Source organism: Capricornis sumatraensis, chromosome 2 (genome assembly GCF_032405125.1).
Source record: "Capricornis sumatraensis isolate serow.1 chromosome 2, serow.2, whole genome shotgun sequence".
In the NCBI taxonomy this organism is placed as follows: Eukaryota; Metazoa; Chordata; class Mammalia; order Artiodactyla; family Bovidae; genus Capricornis; species Capricornis sumatraensis.
Window position 1 is genome coordinate 37,115,112 of NC_091070.1, and position 21,744 is coordinate 37,136,855.

Genomic DNA, 21,744 nt, shown 5'->3' on the forward strand with positions numbered 1-21,744 from the left:
GGAGGAGGGAGGGGGCTTCAGGATGGGGAACACGTGTATACCTGTGGTGGATTCATGTTTATGTATGGCAAAACCAATACAATATTGTAAAGTAATTAACCTCCAATTAAAATAAATACATTTACATTTTTTAAAAAACTCAACATCCAGAAAACTAAGATCAAAGCACCTGGTCCCATCACTTCATGGCAAATAGATGGGAAAACAATGGAAACAGTGAGTGACTTTATTTTTCTCCAAAATCACTGCAGATGGTGACTGCAGCCATTAAATTAAAAGACACTTGCTCCTTGGAAGAAAAGTTACGACCAACCTAGGAAGCATATTAAAAAGCAGAGACATTACTTTGCCAACAAAGGTCCACCTAGTCAAAACTATGGTTTTGCCAGTAGTCCTGTATGGATGTGAGGGTTGGACTGTAAAGAAAGCTGTGCAAAGAATTGATCCTTTGAACTGTGGTATTGGAAGAGACTCTTTAGAGTCCCTTGGATTACAAGGAGATCAAACCAGTCCATCCTGAAGAAAATCAGTCCTGAATATTCATTGGAAGGACTGATGTTGAAGCTGAAACTCCAATACTTTGGCCACCTGATGTGAAGAAGTGACTCACTGGAAAAGATCCTAATGCTGGGAAAGACTGAAGGCGGGAGGAGAATGGGACAACAGAGGATGAGATGGTTGGATGCCATCACTGACTCAATTGACATGAGTTTGAGTAAGCTCTGGAAGTTGGTGATGGACAGGGAGGCCTGGCGTGCTTCAGTCCAATGGGTCACAAAGAGTCGGACACAACTGAGTGACTGAACTGAACTTATAGTACTTTGCACAGGCTTCCCAGGTGGCACTAGCAGTAAAGAACCCACCTGCCAGTGCAGGAGATGTAACAGACTTGGATTCAATCCCTGGATCAGGAAGATCCCCTGGAGGAGGGCATGGCAACCCACTCCAGTACTCTTGCCTGGAGAATCCCTTGGACAGAGGAGCTTGGCGGGCTGCAGTCCATTGGGTGGCAAAAAGTCAGACACAACTGAAGCAACTTAGCGCACACACACACACACACACACACACACACACAGTACTTTGCACCCTGTACTATACCATATATGTTTACTTGTATGTATCCCCCACTGGGCAGTAAGATCCTTGAAGGAACTGAGTCTCTCCCATTCTCTTTGAATTAGAATCTAGCACATTTAGATTCTGCTGCATGGGTGACATCAAAACACTGTAGAATTAATGCTATAATGGATAACAGATCAAAGGTAGGACCTTATTTCAGATTCTGAAAATTGTCCATAGAAAAGACTGGGGAAGAAATTGACACACAAGGGTACTCAGAAAGCAACATAAACAGAAACAAGTGCTCTGATCTTACATGCTCTGAGTCAGGGCTGCAATGTCCAGCTGGTTTTTCATTGTGCAAGATTATCCAGCCAAGGGCACAAATTGGAGCAGATACCATACCTAAATTCTACTTACCAAGCCATGAACCCCAATAGTACTTTGTATCTGCCCATGGGAAACAATGCCATTTTAAAAGAGAATTTAAATTATCTTTTAAATAATTAAAATGTCCTTTAAATAATGACAGGTTAGATCTTGAGAGCAAGGAAAAATTCTCTCTCAGTCTGATTCCACCACAGATGGGGGTGGGGGGGGGTGGGGGAAGAAACTGAATATTGGGACTTCCCTGGCAATCCAGTGGTTAGGACTTCACCTTCCAATGCACGGTGTGCAGGTTCAATTCCTGGTCAGGGAACTAAGATCCCACATGCCTCAGGGCCAAAAAACCAAAACATAAAATAGGAGTAATGAGTAACTAATTCCATCAATGGTGCACATCAAAAAATCTTAAAACAAAAAGCTGAATATTGTCTGATCTTGAGAATACTGATGTTAGAGATTGTTTTTCTCTGGATTCTCAACATAGGGTAATTGGATTTATAAGCTTTTTTTTTTTTTTTTAGTGTCATTTTTTTCTTTAGTGTCAAAGAATCACATAGGAGAGCTTCAGCATTCAGCCTGTTCCAGAAAAGGAGCCACAGAACCAGAGATGCATACAGAACAGGAAGAAAACTTGAAGGTTACAGAATCACATTGCTATGAGACTTTTTTCAAGAGATCACCTATTCAGTAATTAATTTTACAGATGAGGAAACCAGAAAGATGGAGGTTAAGTAACTAGCCGTAGCTAGTTATCAAAACTAATTCTAGAACCTGATTTTCTGGTTTTCGATTTAGTAATCTATCATAACTGGCTGGACTTGACGTTATCATAATCAACATTGACTGTGCATCCACTGTGGGAGAGATTGAGACATACAGACTCGGTCTCCAACAGGGGCCTCACGACGTTGAGAAAACAGGAAATAAGTATTGAAAGACAAACAATAATACCAGACGGCATATGAACGCAGATCTAGACCTGGGTTTGAGTGGGAGTGGAGACGCCACATTAGGAATCAGTGGGCAAGGAGTGGAGTGTCCTCGGGTGGGCCAATTCTAAAAGGACTGGAGCCAGGTGGCTGATAAGGTCCACCCAGGGCTGCAGGCAGGCCTAAGGTCACAGAAGCAGTGTCAGGAGAATCCAATTTCCCGGGGCCTTCTCGAAGGGTAGCTTAAGCCTTGGCTCGTGACCCAGATTGCAAGGATGAATCCGGTAAAGCTTCTCCACACCTAGGCTCTGACCCTCAGTAGGGCGGGGGCCGAGGCAGCAGCGCCGCAGGGAAATGGGAGCGGAGGCGAGGAGAACTGAAAAATCCTGGGCTGACCGGGATGTCGCGGCGGGAGAAGCAACGGGCGCCACGCCCGCGCTACGCGGGTTGAGAAGGGGTTTCCGGGACGGCGCGCGCGGCCGGCGGGGCGGGGCCCAGGGGCAAGCACCGCCCACGTCGGGCTGCGTGACAATGGGGCGGGCGGCGGCACGCGGCTGCGGCGGCTGGGGGCCTCAAGGGGGGCGGAGCCGCCGCTGCCGCTACCGCCGCAGCCCCCTTCGGGATTTGAAAGATTAAAAACTCCAGGTGGGGAGGGCCGCGACGTTGAATGTGTGGCGGAAGCGCTGGGGACCACGGCTCAGCGCCGAGCCGGGCGGCCGGCGGCGTCTCCACAGCATGAATTACCCGGGCCACGGGTCTTCGCGGAGCTCCGAGCGTAACGGCGGCCGGGGCGGTGATGGCGCCGCCTGGGAGCTGGGCTCGGACACGGAACCGGCTTTCGGGGGCAGCGTCTGCCGCTTCGACCACCTGCCCGCCGGGGACCCTGGCGATGACGAGGTGCCCCTGGCCCTGCTGCGCGGGGAGCCGGGGCTGCACTTGGCGCCGGGAGCGGAGGATCACAACCATCACCTGGCGCTGGACCCCTGCCTCAGTGACGATAACTATGACTTCAGCTCGGCCGAGTCGGGCTCCTCGCTGCGCTACTACAGCGAGGGCGAGAGTGGAGGCGGCGGCAGCTCCTCGTCGCTGCACCCGCCTCAGCAGCCGCCGCTGGTCCCGTCGAACTCGGGGGGCGGCGGGGCGGCTGGAGGAGGCCCCGGGGAGAGGAAGCGCACCCGGCCCGGCGGCGCGGCCGCCCGGCACAGATACGAGGTGGTGACGGAGCTGGGCCCGGAGGAGGTGCGCTGGTTCTACAAGGAGGACAAGAAGACCTGGAAACCCTTCATCGGCTACGACTCGCTCCGCATCGAGCTCGCCTTCCGAACACTGCTGCAGGCCACGGGGGCCCGAGCCCGGGCCCAAGACCCGGACAGCGACCATGTGTGCGGCCCGGCCTCCCCCGTGGGTCCGGCCTCCAGCTCCGTGGAGGACGAAGACGAGGACCGCGTCTGCGGCTTCTGCCGGCGCATTGCGGGGCACGGGCGCGAGATGGAGGAGCTGGTGAACATCGAGCGGGTGTGTGTGCGGGGCGGCCTCTACGAGGTGGATGTGACCCAAGGAGAATGCTACCCGGTGTACTGGAACCGTGAGTAGCCGGCCGGGGGAGGGAGCGGGACGGGCTGCCTCTGCAGGGGCCGACACGCACCCGGGTGGGTTTGGAACTTAACTGCGGGGAGAGCGAGGCGCGTGAGGCCTGGCGATTGGTCCGAGCAGGATGGAGACCGTGCAGGCAAGCTCCGGCAGGTGAAGGGTAAAGCGAGCAGATGGCAAAAGCTCAGTCGCCTGGGGTCAGGAGGAGAGGATACTGCCGAGGTAGCGCCTCCTGGGTAAGCCGGGTGCTGCAGCCACCCCCTGGAGGTGATCCAGGAATGGATGGCCAACCCGAAAGGTTTAATTTCGTGATTCCTACCTGAGCTTTGTCCATCCAGGGATCTGATTCGGTCTCGTTTACCCTGCACTGCTTATGATTTAAATACCGGTTTGGCTTCTGGACTGGAAATGTTTGAGAGAATCTGAATAACGGTTCCGTTATGGATTTGGGGGAAGAAAATTAATCCCTGGCGGGAAGGGAAGGGATAGAGGTTGTTCTCACCGGTGCGTTCAGGAGAGGTGGAAAAGCACTTCTCGAAGCAGTTGTGACAAGTGGGTCCGCTCACACTATGTGGAATGCTCATATTTCTCTCTCAGGTCCTTGCTTACATATTTTCATTTTTGCCTCTTAACGTTGAAAAGTTTCAAGGCCCAGGCCTTGGTTTTCTCATCTGTAAAACAGGGATAATTGTACCTATGTCGTAGGGTTGTTACGGAAATTAAATGAGGTAATATGCTTAAGGGCCTGGGAGCTGTGTTTGGCACACATGTAAGTCCTTATTCGTAGATAACAATGTAGTTAGGTTTGTAATTAGATTAAGGAGGAAGGCTGTCAGAAATATCTGCCATTGCATGTAACAGATGTTTTATATGTAAAATAAATATTCGATGGTACATAAGCTTTTGGCGCCCAGTAATTTGTAATATATAGCTGTAATTTTTATGGGCCCAGTGCCCTAGCTCAGATGTCTTCCTTTATTGTCACTAGCTTTAGGTCTTCCATACACCTTATAACATTCTGCCTTGTATTAATTACATGTATTGATGACTTAGCTTCCTTTCTATATGTTTAGCATCTAATGGGAAAATCTATCATCTTTATCTTCATGTTTTCATTGGGCCTAGTGCAGAAAATTTTTTAAAAACAGGTATTGAATTGTATATGTGATTCTAATAATGTTGAAACATTCACATGTTAAGCATGAGTCACTAAGACAGCAATTACAACACGTATCAAATCACCGAATAAAACAAGCATAGCAGGAAATTCAGTTTCTTACTTCCCTTTAAGATGACATTGAAGGCATTTGTTACCACTTTCATAAAGCCAGATTCATCTAGGACCCACCATGTCACTCACTTCTTTTGATTATAAGCTCACAAAGGACAAGATATGCTTGCATTCACTCATTCATTCATCTTTTTCCTTTTTGCCAGTATTTGTGTATCACAGAGTACTCTTGTGAAGGCAGTAGGAAAGGTGGAGGAAAGGACAGTCCTTACCTTTGAGGAGCTTCCCACTGAGTCTTTTTCTTCAGATGACCTAGACATCATCATGATAGATTTTTATCTTTTGAAGACAGAAGGACAAGGACTTATTGGAGTCAGAAAGTGGGATAAAATGCAGGGCATTCTTGGAGAGGGGGCTGGAAACCAAGAGATGAATCTTACCCTTTTAGGTCAACTAAAGTATAGTTACCAAGAATACTGTGTGCTCTTTTGATTTATGATAAGATTGTTAATGCTTGCATAGTGCTTGACTGTCTACAAAGCGACTTTTCGCATTCATTATTTCATAGTGATAGCAAATGAGTGCTAATGTTCTTTATATGAAGAAGCAGCGTTCAGTGAAGTTAATGAACTTGCCCAAGGTCACCCAGCTGGAAAGTGGTAAAACAGAAAGGCATATGCAATGATACAGAAGCATGAAACTGCATGGCATTTTGAAGAAACTAGGGCTGTACCTGCAGGGGTCAAAACACAGAGCTAAGCTTTGGAGTTTGACCACCACAGAGATAGAGGTGTTTGATCAGAGACAAGAGATTGTGAAGGAAGCCCCTGCCTTGTGAGTGCTACGCTTAGGAGAGTAGCTAGAAAAGGAGGAGGGCGGGTATGCAGTGCTAGGGAATTTGGACTTTACCCTGCTGAGCGTCAGGGAACCAAACGCTTGAAGGCTGTCTATTACTTAAGTGACTAGGGACAACACAAAGGCTGAATTGGACAGGTAGAGAAGATCATTAGAATGCTAGTGTCATGAATCAAGCAACAGTAAGGGCCTACAAAAATTAACCTGGAAGGAAAAGTGGTCTTAGTCCTCTCAAATCATCTTTCCTAAATCAGACCACCAGTAGACTAGTTATAGCTAACTTTTGTTTTGTTTGCATTAACAGCAACACCTATTTTGACTCCATTTTTGCATTTTCTAGATAGCTTTCTGCAAGATACAATCCAGTATGTGGATTGTATCCCAAGGCTTAATATTAGTTACGATGAAAATGCAATAGTGCTTTTTGTCCATGATTTACTGCTTCTCACAAAATCCCATGTAACTCCCTTCTAATTGGTTTTTCAGGTCTCAGTGTATTATTATATAAGTTTTCACACTGCCTAAGGAGAGTTCAATCCCAGTATGGTTTCTTCAGCCTTTTCAAATGGAAAAATTTATAAATTTTGCAGCTTCTGACCTTTCTCTTATTTTACTTTTTAAATCTTTCTGGAAATTTTCTGACTACAGATAAAAGTTTTGAAAAAGCCCAGTAAGTTCCTACATACCATGGTGATAGGATTCCAGTGACTTTTGTGACCTAATTGAGTCCACTTTATCTGGGTATTGAAGCCAATAAGTTAGCTATAAAGAAAGCTGTTAATTTATTTTTACTCTTTCTTTCTAATAGGTAAAATTTGAACCAATTTGGAGTACATGAATTGGAAGGGGAACAGAAGTTTTGTCTACCATAGCTTAGAAGCCAATATTATTACATATGAAAAGAAGTATTAATTATAGGAAGCTTATTTTTGTTTTATTGACTATTTAGATGTTTTTCTGACTGCATGTGGGCCTTTTAGATAAAAATTGATCATTGCTGAGTAATGGCTGAGTAAACTCCCTCACTCCCCATGTTTCAACTAAGCTCTTTGTAGCCTCTTTCTTTATAGGCTTGTTTTGAGAATTATTAGCATTATAACATGCTTGGAATAATGGTGGCACAAGCACTAGGTGTTAACTATATCTGTGTGGATCTCAGAAAGCAATATACCTTACTTGTAGAAACTCACATGAAGGTTACTAAGACTAGGTATTCAAATTGTTAGGTTTGTTTTCACTGGTCTTTACCTCATCACAGGTAAAAATTTTTTCTCATTTAAAAATCATTTATTGTTAATCAGCTACCACAATATAAAATAAAAAGTTTAAAGAAAAAAATCATGTGAATGCTACTCTTCAGATTATCTGGAAAAAGAAAGATGTAAGTTGCTATGAACCTGGCATCCCAATTAAATTCTGATTATTTTTTAATTTTTATTGGAGTATAACTGCTTTAGCATGTTGTGTTAGTTTCTACTACACAGCAAAGTGAGTCAGCTGTATATATATGTATATGTATATCCTATAAATGTTTGTCAGGAATAATAGCAAGAAAGTAGCCAAAGCATTTAGTAGTATTTTTGGGAAGGCATTTAGAACATCATAGAGATTTTTGATGAGTTAAGAATAGTTTTAAAGCAATTCTGGTAGCAGTGATGTGTGCAGCATGCACTAGGGAATATATATTACTAATTTCCATTCACTAAATAAAGTTATTTTAATTGGCCAAATGTTTATATGACTGTGTAGTTTGCAGAAGCAGTTATTAATTATAAGCCACAGCTTCCCTTACCCCACCCTCCCCTCTTTTTCTGTACTTATAAGACCTACATGCGTTATTATCCTAAACCATTTGGAATTTCAGATACTTCAGAAATTAATCAGTCTTTATGATACATTGAAGAGAAAATATTATCCCAATAAAAAGGTAGAAAAATTAGGGCTCTTTCTGCAGGTACCCAAATTATATGATGTTTATTAATTTGGCACAGCTGTAACGTCTCTTAGGTCTTTTTTATTTAATGGTTAATAACCTTGATAAGCAGAGAAGGCAGTGGCACCCCACTCCAGTACTCTTGCCTGGAAAATCCCATGGACAGAGGAGCTTGGTAGGCTGCAGGTCATGGGGTCGCTAAGTTGGACACAACTGAGCGACTTCCCTTTCACTTTTCACTTTCATGCATTGGAGAAGGAAATGGCAACCCACTCCAGTGTTCTTGCCTGGAGAATCCCAGGGACAGGGGAGCCTGGTGGGCTGCCGTCTCTAGGGTCGCACAGTCAGACACGACTGAAGCTACTTAGCAGCAGCAGCAGCAACCTTGATAAGTAATAATCCTTTATGAATCACAGGGTATCATGGGAAATTAATAGAGTTCAAGCTGTTAGAAGGTAATCTTTCTTGATCAGTTTCTGCCTCCAGTAAAGCAGAACTATACAGACTAGAGACACCTGATGCTGGGGTCCAGCCCCGGTGGATCCAGGGAATTCGAAGCAGGGACGGAGTCGGCGTCTAGAGGAAAATTGTTTAATTAAAGATACGGAAAGAGATTAGAAAAGAATAGTGTAGTAGGAAAATTAGTGGAGAAAAGAGGCTTAATAACTTTGTTTACGTGGAGAACCAATAAAACCTCGAGACAAGGGGTTTGCACCACCTACGTAGGCCACAGGCGTCTTCCCAGTCTCCCGAAGGAGTGGAAACACAAAGTGCCCCTCCGTTCAGATCTTAGAAGCCCCAGGCAAAATTAGTAGGCTTGGCGAGCCTCCGTGCTCCAGATGGGAATTCAGCCAGAAAAGAAGAGAATGAGAAAAGACCACACGGGGGAAACCAGTCTTTCCAGGAACTGGTCCCGTTTCTTTATTTTCCAGGGCCGCTTTTATACTTTTAGTTATACATAGAGATAAATGGAAAATACAAAGTCACGCGGGGTCAGCAGTCCTGACCCTTGTTGAAACCACGCTTTCTTTCTGCATTCCTTCCGATATACAAAGTTCTCAGGTTATTTACATCATCTTCTGGCCAAGAGGCCTGCTAACATTTTATGACCCTTTCTGATGCTTACTCCTTGGAAGAAAAGTTATGACCAACCTAGATAGCATATTTAAAAGCAGAGACATTACTTTGCCAACAAAGGTCCGTCTAGTCAAGGCTATGGTTTTTACAGTAGTTATGTATGGATGTGAGAGTTGGACTGTAAGAAGGCTGAGAACCGAAGAATTGATTCTTTTGAACTGTGGTGTTGGAGAAGACTCGAGAGTCCCTTGGACTGCAAGGACATCCAACCAGTCCATTCCGAAGGAGATCAACCCTGGGATTTCTTTGGAAGGAGTGATGCTAAAGCTGAAACTCCAATACTTTGGCCACCTCATGCGAAGAGTTGACTCATTGGAGAAGACTCTGATGCTGGGAGGAATTGGGGGCAGGAGGAGAAGGGGAGGATAGAGGATGAGATGGCTGGATGGCATCACTGACTCGATGAACATGAGTCTGAGTGAACTCCGGGAGTTGGTGATGGACAGGGAGGCCTGGTGTGCTGCTATTCATGGGGTCTCAAAGAGTTGGACACGACTGAGCGACTGAACTGAACTGAACTGAACTGATGATTATTAGTCAACCAGAAAACTTATTTTCTCCAAAGGTGATTTTTCTTAAGTTAGGCACCACCCTCCTGAGGCACCAGATAAAGTTGCATTTCTACAGGGTAAAGGTGCAGTGGGCTATAATAAAGAGAAGAATTTCCTTAGCCTAAGGTCTAACATGATTAATATCAAGGTTAATACTTATTTCTCCTATATGCTAGTTATATTCCTGTGTATAAGGGGCAAGGGATATGGAGACTTAGCAGCAAATATTGGCTCAACAATGAAAACCCTCCACCGGTATAATTTCTAACTAACTCGCTAATACTCTGCTAATAATTTTCTAACTTCTCAAAAGACTCTGTTTTAGAAAGTTTAGAGCATCTCGTGCCTCTCACGGTTGGGAGGCTGTGAACAATCACATGTGGCTAGACAAACCTGTCAGGTAGGCTAGAGAGCCATCAGAGGAGCTTGTGGACTGAAACACTCTTGTCACACCCAGGAGATTTATTAATTGGAGCTCTAAGTTAACTCCTCTTCAGAGAGAGGTGGTGGGGGACAGCCCCCCATAATGTCAGCAGTGTAGGTGAAAGCATAATGCAGTAAGGTAGGCAGGCTCTGGTTTTGGGGGTAGATGCTCAAGAATGTCCAGGGGGACCCCTGAGGCTTGATCCTGCTTTGCCGTAATGTCAGGCCTCCTTCCTCATGACCTTTGCCACCGGCAGGATTCCTCACGCTGGCGCCCAGCAGCCTGACTCTGAAAAACTGTTGGAGAATTGCATTATCTCCCACTCGTTCAGCCTGGAAAGCAGCCTTGGGTATCATTGGAATTCTATTTGTTCAGGTTTTTAGAACCCTGGCAAAAGTGTTCTGAGAGCTCCATTCCAGATTAAGCCTGCTTTAGACTATTTTTCAGTGACCTACTGAAACAGCACAAAGATAATGAATGAATAGCGGGTGACTTGTACGGAGGGCAGGAGTTGGCACTACCCAGTGGAGGCATTCAGGACTTTTCTTTCCCTTTGCATTGTGCCATTAGTTTAAAAACTGATATCGGTTATTGATCCACCTTGTTTGTGTACAGCTCAAATGTGATATTGCATGTTGTGCAAGTTACTTTATATAAATGTTCAGAGTGATTAGTATGTTTTTCTTTCTTCCATCTGTCATCACCATCTTCTCTTCTTTCTTCCTTTACTACTTTGCCTTTAAAAAGACTTTTTGTACTCTTCGTTCTCCCAAATTATATCTTCCCTAGTGGCTCAAACAGTAAAGACTCTGCCTGTGATGCAGGAGATGCAAGTTCAGTCCCTGGGTCAGGAAGATCCCCTGGAGAAGGACATGGCAGCCCTCTCCAGTATTCTTGCCTGGAGAATCCCATGGACAGAAGAGCCTGGTGGGCTACAATCCGTGGGGTCACAAATCTCTTCAAATTGTATTTCCTGGGTCTTTTATCCTCACATCACACCCTCTAATTTCTGTTTTGCTAAGATCTTTGATGTCTGAAACCCTAGGGCTGATTCTTCTCTGTAGAGAACAAGGAAAAGCTGGATATGCTGTGGTGATCATGAAATCCTCTGAGAAGTACGGTCACTGGGTGAGAAGAGTAGGGGGATTAAAAGGAGAGAGGAAAATGCAGCATGTGTTCACAGGAAGCCTAAGATGAAGATTACTGGCAGAAGAGATGTGGAGGGTAGGCAGTTCTTGAATCCCTGGTTGTTGGGGAATCTGACCCAAGACCTTTATCTTTTCATGAGTCTGATGAAATTTAAACTGTGCATGTTATCAAGAAGAACTTCAACACTGACAAAAGGTGTAGTACAGTTTCTTCTTTTTTTGCCACAATATATTCCTAAAAGCTCAGTTAAAAAGTAAAGCAGGGGAAAACATTTTTATAGCCACTGTATATAACCTACAATTCTACTTTTTGGAGTTTGCCTTGGTAAAGGGAGATTGTGCTTAAAAAAAGATGCTGAATCACTGACAGAAGAGTGGATTAATAGGATGAAAAGCATAATGCAGATACTTTTTGATATCCCTGATTTAGGGGACAGGTGAAATTCAAAGTGGTGAAAAGTAGAAATTGCTTGTGCCAGAGAACTAAGGGAAATTGGTAGAAATATTGATATAGGCATATAAAATTCTGTATTGCTTTATTCTATATTCTGTATTGCTTTCTAATTTTTGCCAGATTACCATACATCAGAATAAACTATACAATCATTAATATTTGTTCTAAGTGCCTGTTACATTTAGTTATATCTAGGTAATCTTTATATTCATTACACTTATATAGTCAAATAACTCTCTTGACTGACTATTGGAGGCAAGGCCAACCTTTGGAAATTATAATGTTAGTAGTAGTTCTGTACCCTGCTGCTGCTGCTGCTGCTGCTGCTGCTAAGTCGCTTCAGTCGTGTCTGATTCTGTGCAACCCCACAGACGGCAGCCCACCAGGCTCTGGCATCCCTGGGATTCTCCAGGCAAGAACACTGGAGTGGGTTGCCATTTCCTTCTCCAATGCATTAAATAGGACCTCAGATATCTGGACTCTTTAAGAAATATAATAGCCATCTATTGAGAGTTAAGCTTTTATTTCTGTATAATTTTAACTGTGTGAATGGAAAACTCTAATATTACTCTTCTCTCTTTGGCTACTTCTTAGAGAACCATCATTCTGAACATCGATGCAGATAGTCCTTGGGAAACATGATACAGGACAAAGAACTGGATGAACTGTGCTAAAACATAAAATTCTAAATCACATGTCATAGAAGGAGCTGCAAAAATAACTTTAGGTGAAGTACAAGGAACAGAGTCGAAATTACTTCTGAGCCTTGATATACATAGATAAATGCAATCTCGCATTGTATTTTACTACTTACTACAGATGATCAACCTTCAGTTAATATTTTAGACACGAGTACATTATTTTCTTATTCTATAGAATTGCTAATAGGCAGGCCCCTCAGGTGTATCTCATTTCTACCTGATTCACCTAGGATAGATTGTCAGGAAAGTTTGCATTTTAACAACTAACGCATTTTAATGTTAAGTACCCCCTGGTGGCTCAGATGGTAAAGAATCTGCCTACAATGCGGGAGATCCCTGGTTCAATCCCTATGTTGGGAAGATCCCCTGGAAAAGAGGAATGGCAACCCACTCCAGTATTCTTGCCTGGAGAATCCCATGGACAGAGGAGCCTGGTGGGCTACAGTCCATAGTGTTGAAAAGAGTCGGACACGACTGAGCAACTAACACACACAAACCATTTATTCAGCTGAACTCTGGGAGTTGGCGATGGACCGGGAGGCCTGGCATGCTGCAGTCCATGGGGCTGCAAAGAGTCAGACACAACTGAGCAACTGAACTGAACTATTCAACTTTACAGTTATACTAATTAAGACAGAAGAAATGTCTTATATTTAAAGAAATATATTCTTTAAAACCCCTATGGCCTTGTTTCTTAAAAGAAGTGAATAGTATTTAAGGTATAATTATATTGTCCAGAGTTTCTTACCTCTATGAAATGGATTTAAACTCAGTGAGTCATAAATATTAACAGTAGCTTTTGCCTAAATCAAGTTAGTGTTTTTAATGTAATTGTTACTTTCAGGTGGGATTCCCCAATGTGTTTTGAGGTATAGGTATTTCTTTCATAAGGTAGAATTTTTTATGAGTGCTCACAACTAATGAAATTTTGGAGTTGTAACATTTGTAGCCAAGCTAAATGATGATTAGGACAGTGACTATTTAGGTACCTTTGTCCTACAGTATCCCTCTAGAACATAGTTCCTGTCTAGTAAATGAGTGAGTGTTCAGGTATTAGAATGGAAGGCAGTGTTTGTTATCTACTTCTTAATTTACTACCTTTCATTCTGTTTACCAGTTAAAATAATTAGTTTCATACATAATGTTTTTACTCTGTCACTCGTATTTTGAGAAAGTTTGTTAACTTTAATATTGATTTTAATGTGAATTATCTCATATATGCACGAAAGTCTAGATTACATAACCAACAATCAGTATTCTCCCTTGCTTAGCTTATTAAACACTAAAGATGTAATCAAAATCTCCTCTGTGACATCTCCCATTCCCTTTCTTCAGTTCAAAAATAACCCCTCTCCCAAATTTGTGGTTTATTCTCTATGAAACATCAGAAATAGCAGATGCAGGTAGCAGCCACCATCCCTAGGACTGAGATAGAGCACCCAAGGAAAAGGCTGTTACCTCTCAGTGCTGAGATTCTGACCCAGAGAGTGTGGCAGCGGTGTCAGGTGCTGCCCCTCTGGGACTGCTGGAAATCACCAGTGCTGGGGGAAGGCTTCCTTTGGAACTCACCACAGGCTGCCTGTAGGGGTGTAGGAGAAGTAGTTCAAGGGGAGGTGCCTGGCAGGGGATATTCCACTGTGAAACTACCTGGAGAGTTGTGGTCCTGGCTGAAGCTGACCATGGGAAGGTGCCACTGCTGTTAGCACCTGGGCACTGCTAAAAACTACAATTCACACACTGCAAGAATTCAAAAGGTGAGCACACTGGAACCAGAGAGAAACCCCTTCTTCTTCTGTTACAAAGGACAGTTTGGTAGAAGTAGTTCATCAATATGTTAGCCACATAATGGTTTAAGTGGGCCTCTGTGGGGTTGATCTGGGACCCTAGCCATCATTTACAGCATTAATTCTATGAAAAGTATATTCAGAGTGTATAGTACTGGGTAGTAGCTTTACAACAAGCTGTACTAAATGACAACGTATTTTTCTTAATCTTCCACCTCTTCGTGTTCTAGCCTCGTCTCTCATATCTCCTCCACTTTTCCTTGTGTCTTCTGCTTTTCTTATGCCTCTCATCCTTGCTTATCTCTTCTTCCACTGAATAGCAGCACTCTGCCATTCCTGTTTTCCCTTACTCTGTGACCTCTTTCCTCTTTAAGTTCTGTGTGGTCAAATTTTCCCTGGAAGTTTCTAGAGTCGTGAATTATAGGCATGCTTTGGACCCTAAGTGGGTGAACCTGTAAGGACATAGCTAAGCTGGAGGAAAAGTGCCAAGACTTTCTCTCTGTGCATATCATACCATACGGGTTGAAATAGTTCTTGAAAATAGTCCTTTAGGAATCTTATAATTGTTCCCTCTGCCTTCTGGTATAAGTGTAGCTTTTTAATACATAAAATGTTTATTGCCAGAATTCCTCTACCCACACATAAGAGAGCCACTCAGGCTTGCTTAATAAAGTGTTCATAGTGGAAAATGCACCTTGCAATTGTTTTCTTGTCAAGGAAGACCCACATTTTTTCTTTTGGGTCCAGTAAAGACCTGCCTTTTATCATGATTTACTTAAGAGTTATAATTACCTGGTTGTTTTCTTCCAGGCAAGTAGTCATGATAAGTACTAGTCTTTATATTTAGTTTAAATTGACTCTTGATAAGTGTTGTTATAAATGAAACATAATACCTTTGTTAATAGCCTATTAATCCATTAACCCTTTGAAAAATTTGTCTCTGGCCCCTGGCATGTATCTAGGTCTTTCTATTCCATTAACTACAAAGTGAAGTGACATTTTAAGTATATATCTATGCAAGTTCCTATCAGCATGAGGTTCTACTGCTTATAATTTTTAAAAGCCAGAATAACAGTGACTTTAAACACAAAAGGGCCCGTTTCTCTAAAACAGAGGCTTTAGCTAAAAGAAGTATAGATATCTCGAGTTCGGAGCTATGTGGCAGCTCCACTGCAATCGGGAATGGAGGTCCCTTCTACTATTCAGCTTTTCATTTGTGACTTGATCTAAGAGCTTCAAGAGCTCAAGACATAGGAAGCAGAAAAGGTAAGAGGGGAGGGTCAAAGAGCTATACCACCAGTAAACTCTGCTGTATCCTATCACCCAGATTCAATCACATGACCAAACCTAGTTGCCCAAGAAGACTAGAAATGGTCTTTCTATTGAGCATACTACTGCCCTGGATAAATTGGTGTTCTGCTATAAGAAAGAGAGAGAGAATAAATATAGGATAGGCATCTAGCAGTTTCTTCCAAAATATGTGATCTTTTTTTTTTTTTTTTTTTTGCTGAATATATAAGGATTCTCCTGAGAATAAAAGAGATTATAAGGAATCAGTTCATGTAATTAGGGAAGTTGGCAAGTCTAGAATCTGCAGAGATGTCCCAATTCAAATCCATAGGCCAACTGGCCACTGTTAAAACCAGGAAGAAGCGTGCTGCGATTCATGGGGTCGCAAAGAGTTGGACACGACTGAGCAACGGAACTGAACTGTGAACTGAACTGTAGGGAGGGTGTGTGAAAGTGAGAGGGACAGAAATAGCAGCATCAGAGAAACATTGCTGGTGGGAGAGGAGAAAAGGATACTGCTCTTTGGAGCGGTGACAGTAAGAGGAAAGAAGTAAGGAGAAAATAAGGGTCCTGAAGAAATGAAAGAAAAACAAGGAGCACCAGCCCAGTCTTCACTTAACCACTGCCACCCCTACCACCACTACAGGAGCTGCTCTTAATAATGTGCAGCAGCAGACACTCTGAAACTAAGAAGTCTGTCCCTAAAATACTCATGAACAGAAATAAATGCCATACAAAGCTACTGCAAGAGGAATGCAGAAAGTGTGCATCAGTACATTTCCACTGATTATAGTTCTTCCCCAAAAAGCAAACACAAAACAAGACAAACTGTACATGTAACACAACAACCAAGTATTCTGAAATTTATGGGCGTACTAATAGGGACATTGATGAAAGTAATGTTGATGTAAGGGGCACTGATAAAAGAAAGGAAAACAACCAAAAGAATGAAAATGAGATTAAAGAAGTGAAAAGCTTCAGAGAGAAAGTGCTTAAAATACAATATAAACAAAGGAAGCCCCAATGTATTTATAACTGGATTGACTGCAGGAGAAATCAGTGAAACAGAACTAAATGTTAAACCATAGTCCAAGGAAACTTTTAAGAAATAAGAGGAAAACTGAAGTCTACAAATTAAAAGGACCCACCTTGGCAGATAGATCCAAAAAAATGAACTCTGAGACATAGACTGTTAGCGTTTAGAGACTAGAAAAACTGTTTTAGATTTTGAAGGTAAATTTTTTTCTGGACCCTTGGTGGGGGAAAAAAAAAAACTCATATTACTAATTAAAAAATTAAATTTGCATCTGACTTCTCTAGAAATGATATACAAAGGAAAGCTGCAGTGAAACAGCATTTTTTAAAACTCAAGGAAGCACAGTTCAAGCTTGCCAGCCTGTCCTTCAAGTATCAAGGCTATAGAAAAACAATGAGAATTTAATAGATTATAGATCCAAGACTAAAACAGTGGTGGGGATATGGGTACAATTGTTATATGTGAGTCAGGAGACAAAGGAAAAATAGAATAAGATCATTCCCTATTGTAAATAGTAAGTGGGAATTTTGGGTACCATTTAAAATGATACCGCATAGTAAAAGTTTAAGTAAACAAAAAAGAGATTTAGGACGCTTTAAAATATAAATACATACATGAATGTGTAAAAGTCACCGCTAGAACCAAAAATGCAAATATTCCTAAATACCAAAGGAAGACTTTTTTGAAAAGCAAAATCATCAACTGGAGAAAGAGTAGGAATAATAAAAACGGTGATTATAGAATAATATTTCAAACATACCAGTTATATCAGTAACATGAGTGGGTTTAACTCATGTGTCAAAAGAAAAACACATCTAAAATAGTGAAAAAGGTTAAAAATAAAGAGATGTGCAAAAACATCACAGGAATATGGAAACAATAAGAAACCAGTTGTTGTAATCTTGATAGACAAAGTAGAATCTAGTAAAAAAAAAAAAAAACCAAACAGCAGTGTGCTTTATGTTAAAACCCCGTAATTCTCAATGAATTTATATTTTTGAATTTCCACCAAATACAGCAAACACCTATCGCAGAATTGCTACAGGAGAATAAAGGATAATGCAAGAAAAAATAGAAACACATAATAGATTTTAAATACATCAGTACAAGTCTGGTATAAGTGATTCATGATCATCTAATAAATTTTCTGTTTCAAAGTAAGAATTGGCCATTGGTTTCTTTTAATGGGAATGGGAAATGATATTTAGAGATCACAATCTTTATATCATGATTGCTCACTTACACAGGGTTGGTCTTTCTTTCTAGGTCTTTTCAGGACACAAAGCTTAGGATATATTTTTTTTAAAGAGAAAATATACATCATTATTTCATGCTGACATTTTTAGTTGAAATTTAAAATACAGGTTTATTTCTTTGACTTTTATATTTGTATCTCTTTTTACTTGTGCTAAAAACTAAAATCTTAGTTTCTAATGATATTAACAAAATTAATTATTCATCTTAGTACTTGTACTTTGAAATTAACAATACCAATATTATTACAGTCATTAGCGATTAGTATAGCTACTGCAAAAGGTTAAGATGTATTTGCAGTTCCTTCTGTCCATAGGGTATATCCTAGTATATATATACAAATTACTGTCTTTTGAATCCAAACTTGAAGTAATTTCTCTATGTGTAGCTAAACCACCAACTCTGTTTATTTTTAGGCTTTTGTTGTTTTGCTTTGCTTTATGGGGTTTTTTTTTTTATTTTAAAGAATTCAGGATAACTTAGATGACAGTCGTGGTTTATAAATAACAACTAAAAGTATTAAGTTTTGGAGATAGTGTTTAATCAAAAAAGCATTCAGTTTTCTCAAAAAAAAATTTCTTAATTTTTTCCTGAAATGGGTGAGTAATTTACTGTAATTAAAGGTTTCATTTGTTTCTGTATGCTCACTGGGAGCCCTTGATCTCTAAAGCAGCCCTAAAGAATGTACCACACTACTACAATATACTATTTCTAAACTATTTGTGGGAATTTATCTCAGTATTTTCTAAGACATTCAAATTGTCAATAGAGTCTTGCATGAAGTTTTTCAACCACTTAGCCTGCTGATTTGGTTACTTGGGGCCTCAGTTATATAGATAACTGCTCCTCTCCCTTTCTAACCTCAGGTAACTTTTATGTGTAATATTTAATGCAAGTAAAATTATATGTTGTAAAAAATTATATACTATGGCTTGAAATCTGAAATGTAAAACTTTAAATGATTCTTTTGGGTCACAAAAGTCTGTTTTTGCCATAGCAGTAGCAAAATATAAACTTGTAGTTAGTATGTCACTTCTTGGGAGGTTGGATCATAAAACATAATTCTGTGGTTTCTCTTTTCAGAGTCTGATAAAATACCAGTAATGCGTGGACAGTGGTTTATAGATGGTACCTGGCAGCCACTAGAAGAAGAAGAAAGTAATTTAATTGAGCAAGAACATCTTAGCCGTTTTAGAGGTCAGCAGATGCAGGAAAGTTTTGATATTGAAGTGTCGAAACCCATAGATGGAAAAGATGGTAAGACCAATTAATACATTTAATATGTTTTATAAACAAGTAAGTTATTGATAAAACTTAGAGTGGCTCCTAAGTTTGAAATAGTAATTCAGAAGTGTTAAAAATTTATATGATTTCTGATTATTTCAAACATTTGATTATTGTTTTAGAACTTAAAAACTGCTATAAATTTCTGAACTATTTCCATTTTTATTTTACTTAACATGTACTTTCACTGATATAACACTAACATGATTTACCATAAATGTACAAATTGTTGTAATATGCTTTATGAATTAGTCGTTTTGAGTAGCTTTTTAGTTATCAAAGGAAATTGAACTTATTAAAAATCCCTTGTTATTCTGTTGAAAGAGTAGTTTTGCTAATATTTTAATGTTGATTCTAAAGTTTAAAAAAGCTTTAATTTCCTTTGTGTAAGTCCTGTCTAGCTATCTTGATATTGATAACCATATCAATTTTTAATTTGAGACAGTCTACTTATATTTCCTTATTCAGCATTTGGATTTTCTTTTCTTTTTTTTTTTTGGCAATAGTTTAAAATATTTACATACTAGTCAAGATGATCGTGTTTCATTATGTGTCTGATCTTGAGTAAAATTCGAAATGTGTGGTCAAGTTAAAAATACTTCTATTGTTCATTTACTGCAGGCAGTGGGATCAACTATTCTGGTGAGTATAACAGTATAGGTAGATTAGAATTTGTAGATTTCTCTTTTTTTTCCTAAAAGTGTTTCTTCATCCATGTTTGCCTTCGTATGGGAAGTTTCTTGGCAAGACCTACTTAAGCGAGTGAATTAGAATATAAATTAGTGATTTTTCTCCCTCCCCTTGTAAAACATCTATAAAGCAGAAAAATTCAATTATTGATCAAGAAATTCAAAAGTCCAGCTTGGAAGAAATGAATTATGTAGTTGGAAGTAATTGTTTATATTACATCAGTTCAGTTCAGTCACTCAGTCATGTCCAACTCTTTGCAACCCCATGGACTGCAGCACGCCAAGCTTCCCTGTCTTTCACCATCTCCCAGAGCTTGCTCAAACTCATGTCCATTAACAATAAGCTTAAAATCGGGTGTTTTTTATATCTTTAAAACTCTACATAACTGAGGAAAATGGAGGCTTCTAAGTAAATCGGTAATGAAATCTAAGAAATGTCTATTATATGCCAGATACCATACTCTAGGAATTTTAAGTATCTCATTTTCCTAATCCCTAGAGTCAAATATGTTCTTATTTCACTGTAAAATTCAAGCTCAAGGTTCTTAAATATCAATATATAAGAACACCTCAGTGTCTATAAGGCAGAGCTGTGTCTACATTCCTAAAGACTGCCATAAAAACAATTCTTTGATTAAAGCACAAATATCAAATTTTGTATATGTCTGATCTTTTATTGGTGACTGACATGTTTTGGAACTTCTCGTCACCATTGTAAATAATCACAAAAACCTACTTCATAGTATTTGAAAGGCTGAACTTTTTTCATAATTTCATCTCTATTGGAAAAGACTGAATTCTAGATTTTTTCCTTTCTATTAATTCTCCTTAAGTCTTCTCTCAAAAATGGCAATTCACCTTAACAAACCCAGTTTATACTCCCAGATTCTTTACTGTTAATGCATGGGAAAAACTCAAGAGCTTCAAGGGGGAAAAGGATGAGTATGAAAAATAAAAATGAGTATATTGTCCCCCTTTCTCATACTATATTCAAAGCATTTCTTTTCCACTTGCTAATTCGCCCTGTAGAAGTTAGTCATTAGCTCTGTTTCATCTCTAGATCCCATCTGCTTGGAATCTGAAATGGTAAATGGAGCAGCATACTCAAATTTTCTTCAAAGTGCTCTAATTTTATGAGCCAGTCATTTAAATAAGCCTGATAAAAGAACATGGTTTATTTGTATGAGAAAATTTTTCAGCATGTCTTTGAGCTTGTCAATCTAGGATATTACTGTATTTTTTGATACCTTTGAAGATACAGATTGGGTGGTAAAATTCTAATTAGTAATAATAGAAAATTGTTAAAGTATAGAACACTTTTGTATTGTAATCTTTCAAATTGATGATCTTTTGAGGTTCATTAGAAGAAAAATTGATGTTTTAAATATATTGTGACATAAAACATCAGGATGTTTTATTATCAGCAAAGTTCAATTCAGTGTATGTACTGTTGTCATGAATTTCCAGCCATTTTGTTATTCAGTATTACACAGAACATACGTTTATGTATTAAAATGTGATTTTTGACTTTGAAGATTATGGGAAATTCTGTAGTACATTTGCAAATTATCACTGGTCTTGAAGAAAGAACATTTGCTGTCCAAAAAGCTAGGTTGTTGGAAAAATAACTCAAATTTGCAATACAAAAATAAAAAAGTATTATCTTTTGATTATTTAGCTTCTTACCTTTAAGCTTCTGAAATTCCTGTTTTATTAATTTTAGAGGAAAAATAGTTTTTCTGCTTAAATTTTCTTATTGTACCTAGGTAAAGCCTTGACTGTTCATATTGCTAGAAGATTTTGAGTATTCTTTGTGCAAATAGTACTGTGCTCATTACTTTCGTGAAAGAAACACAAGTTTTTGTCCTTCAAGGAGTTTTAAACCATTGGGGATGACAAAGCCTGCAGATGAGAAGTTACAGAGAATAAATACAAGATAACAAAGTAGACAGTGCATATTATACATACTTGAAAAAGAGATATAAAATAGAATTGGCAATCACAGTGC

General features: G+C 40.2%; 1 protein-coding gene across 3 annotated transcripts in view; it reads left to right on the forward strand.

Moving 5' to 3' along the window:
• Window positions 1-3,110: 3,110 nt before the first annotated feature.
• DDHD1 (DDHD domain containing 1) overlaps window positions 3,111-21,744 on the forward strand; it is a 64,484-nt gene continuing 45,850 nt past the window's right edge. For 2 of the 3 annotated variants that reach the window (XM_068965466.1, XM_068965467.1), the window contains exons 1-2: window positions 3,111-3,960; window positions 18,847-19,020. In XM_068965466.1, coding sequence (XP_068821567.1) covers window positions 3,111-3,960; window positions 18,847-19,020 — 1,024 coding nt within the window. Of the gene's footprint in view, window positions 3,961-18,846; window positions 19,021-19,668; window positions 19,690-21,744 lie in introns of all 3 variants that reach the window. The other variant, XM_068965469.1, reaches the window with a different exon arrangement.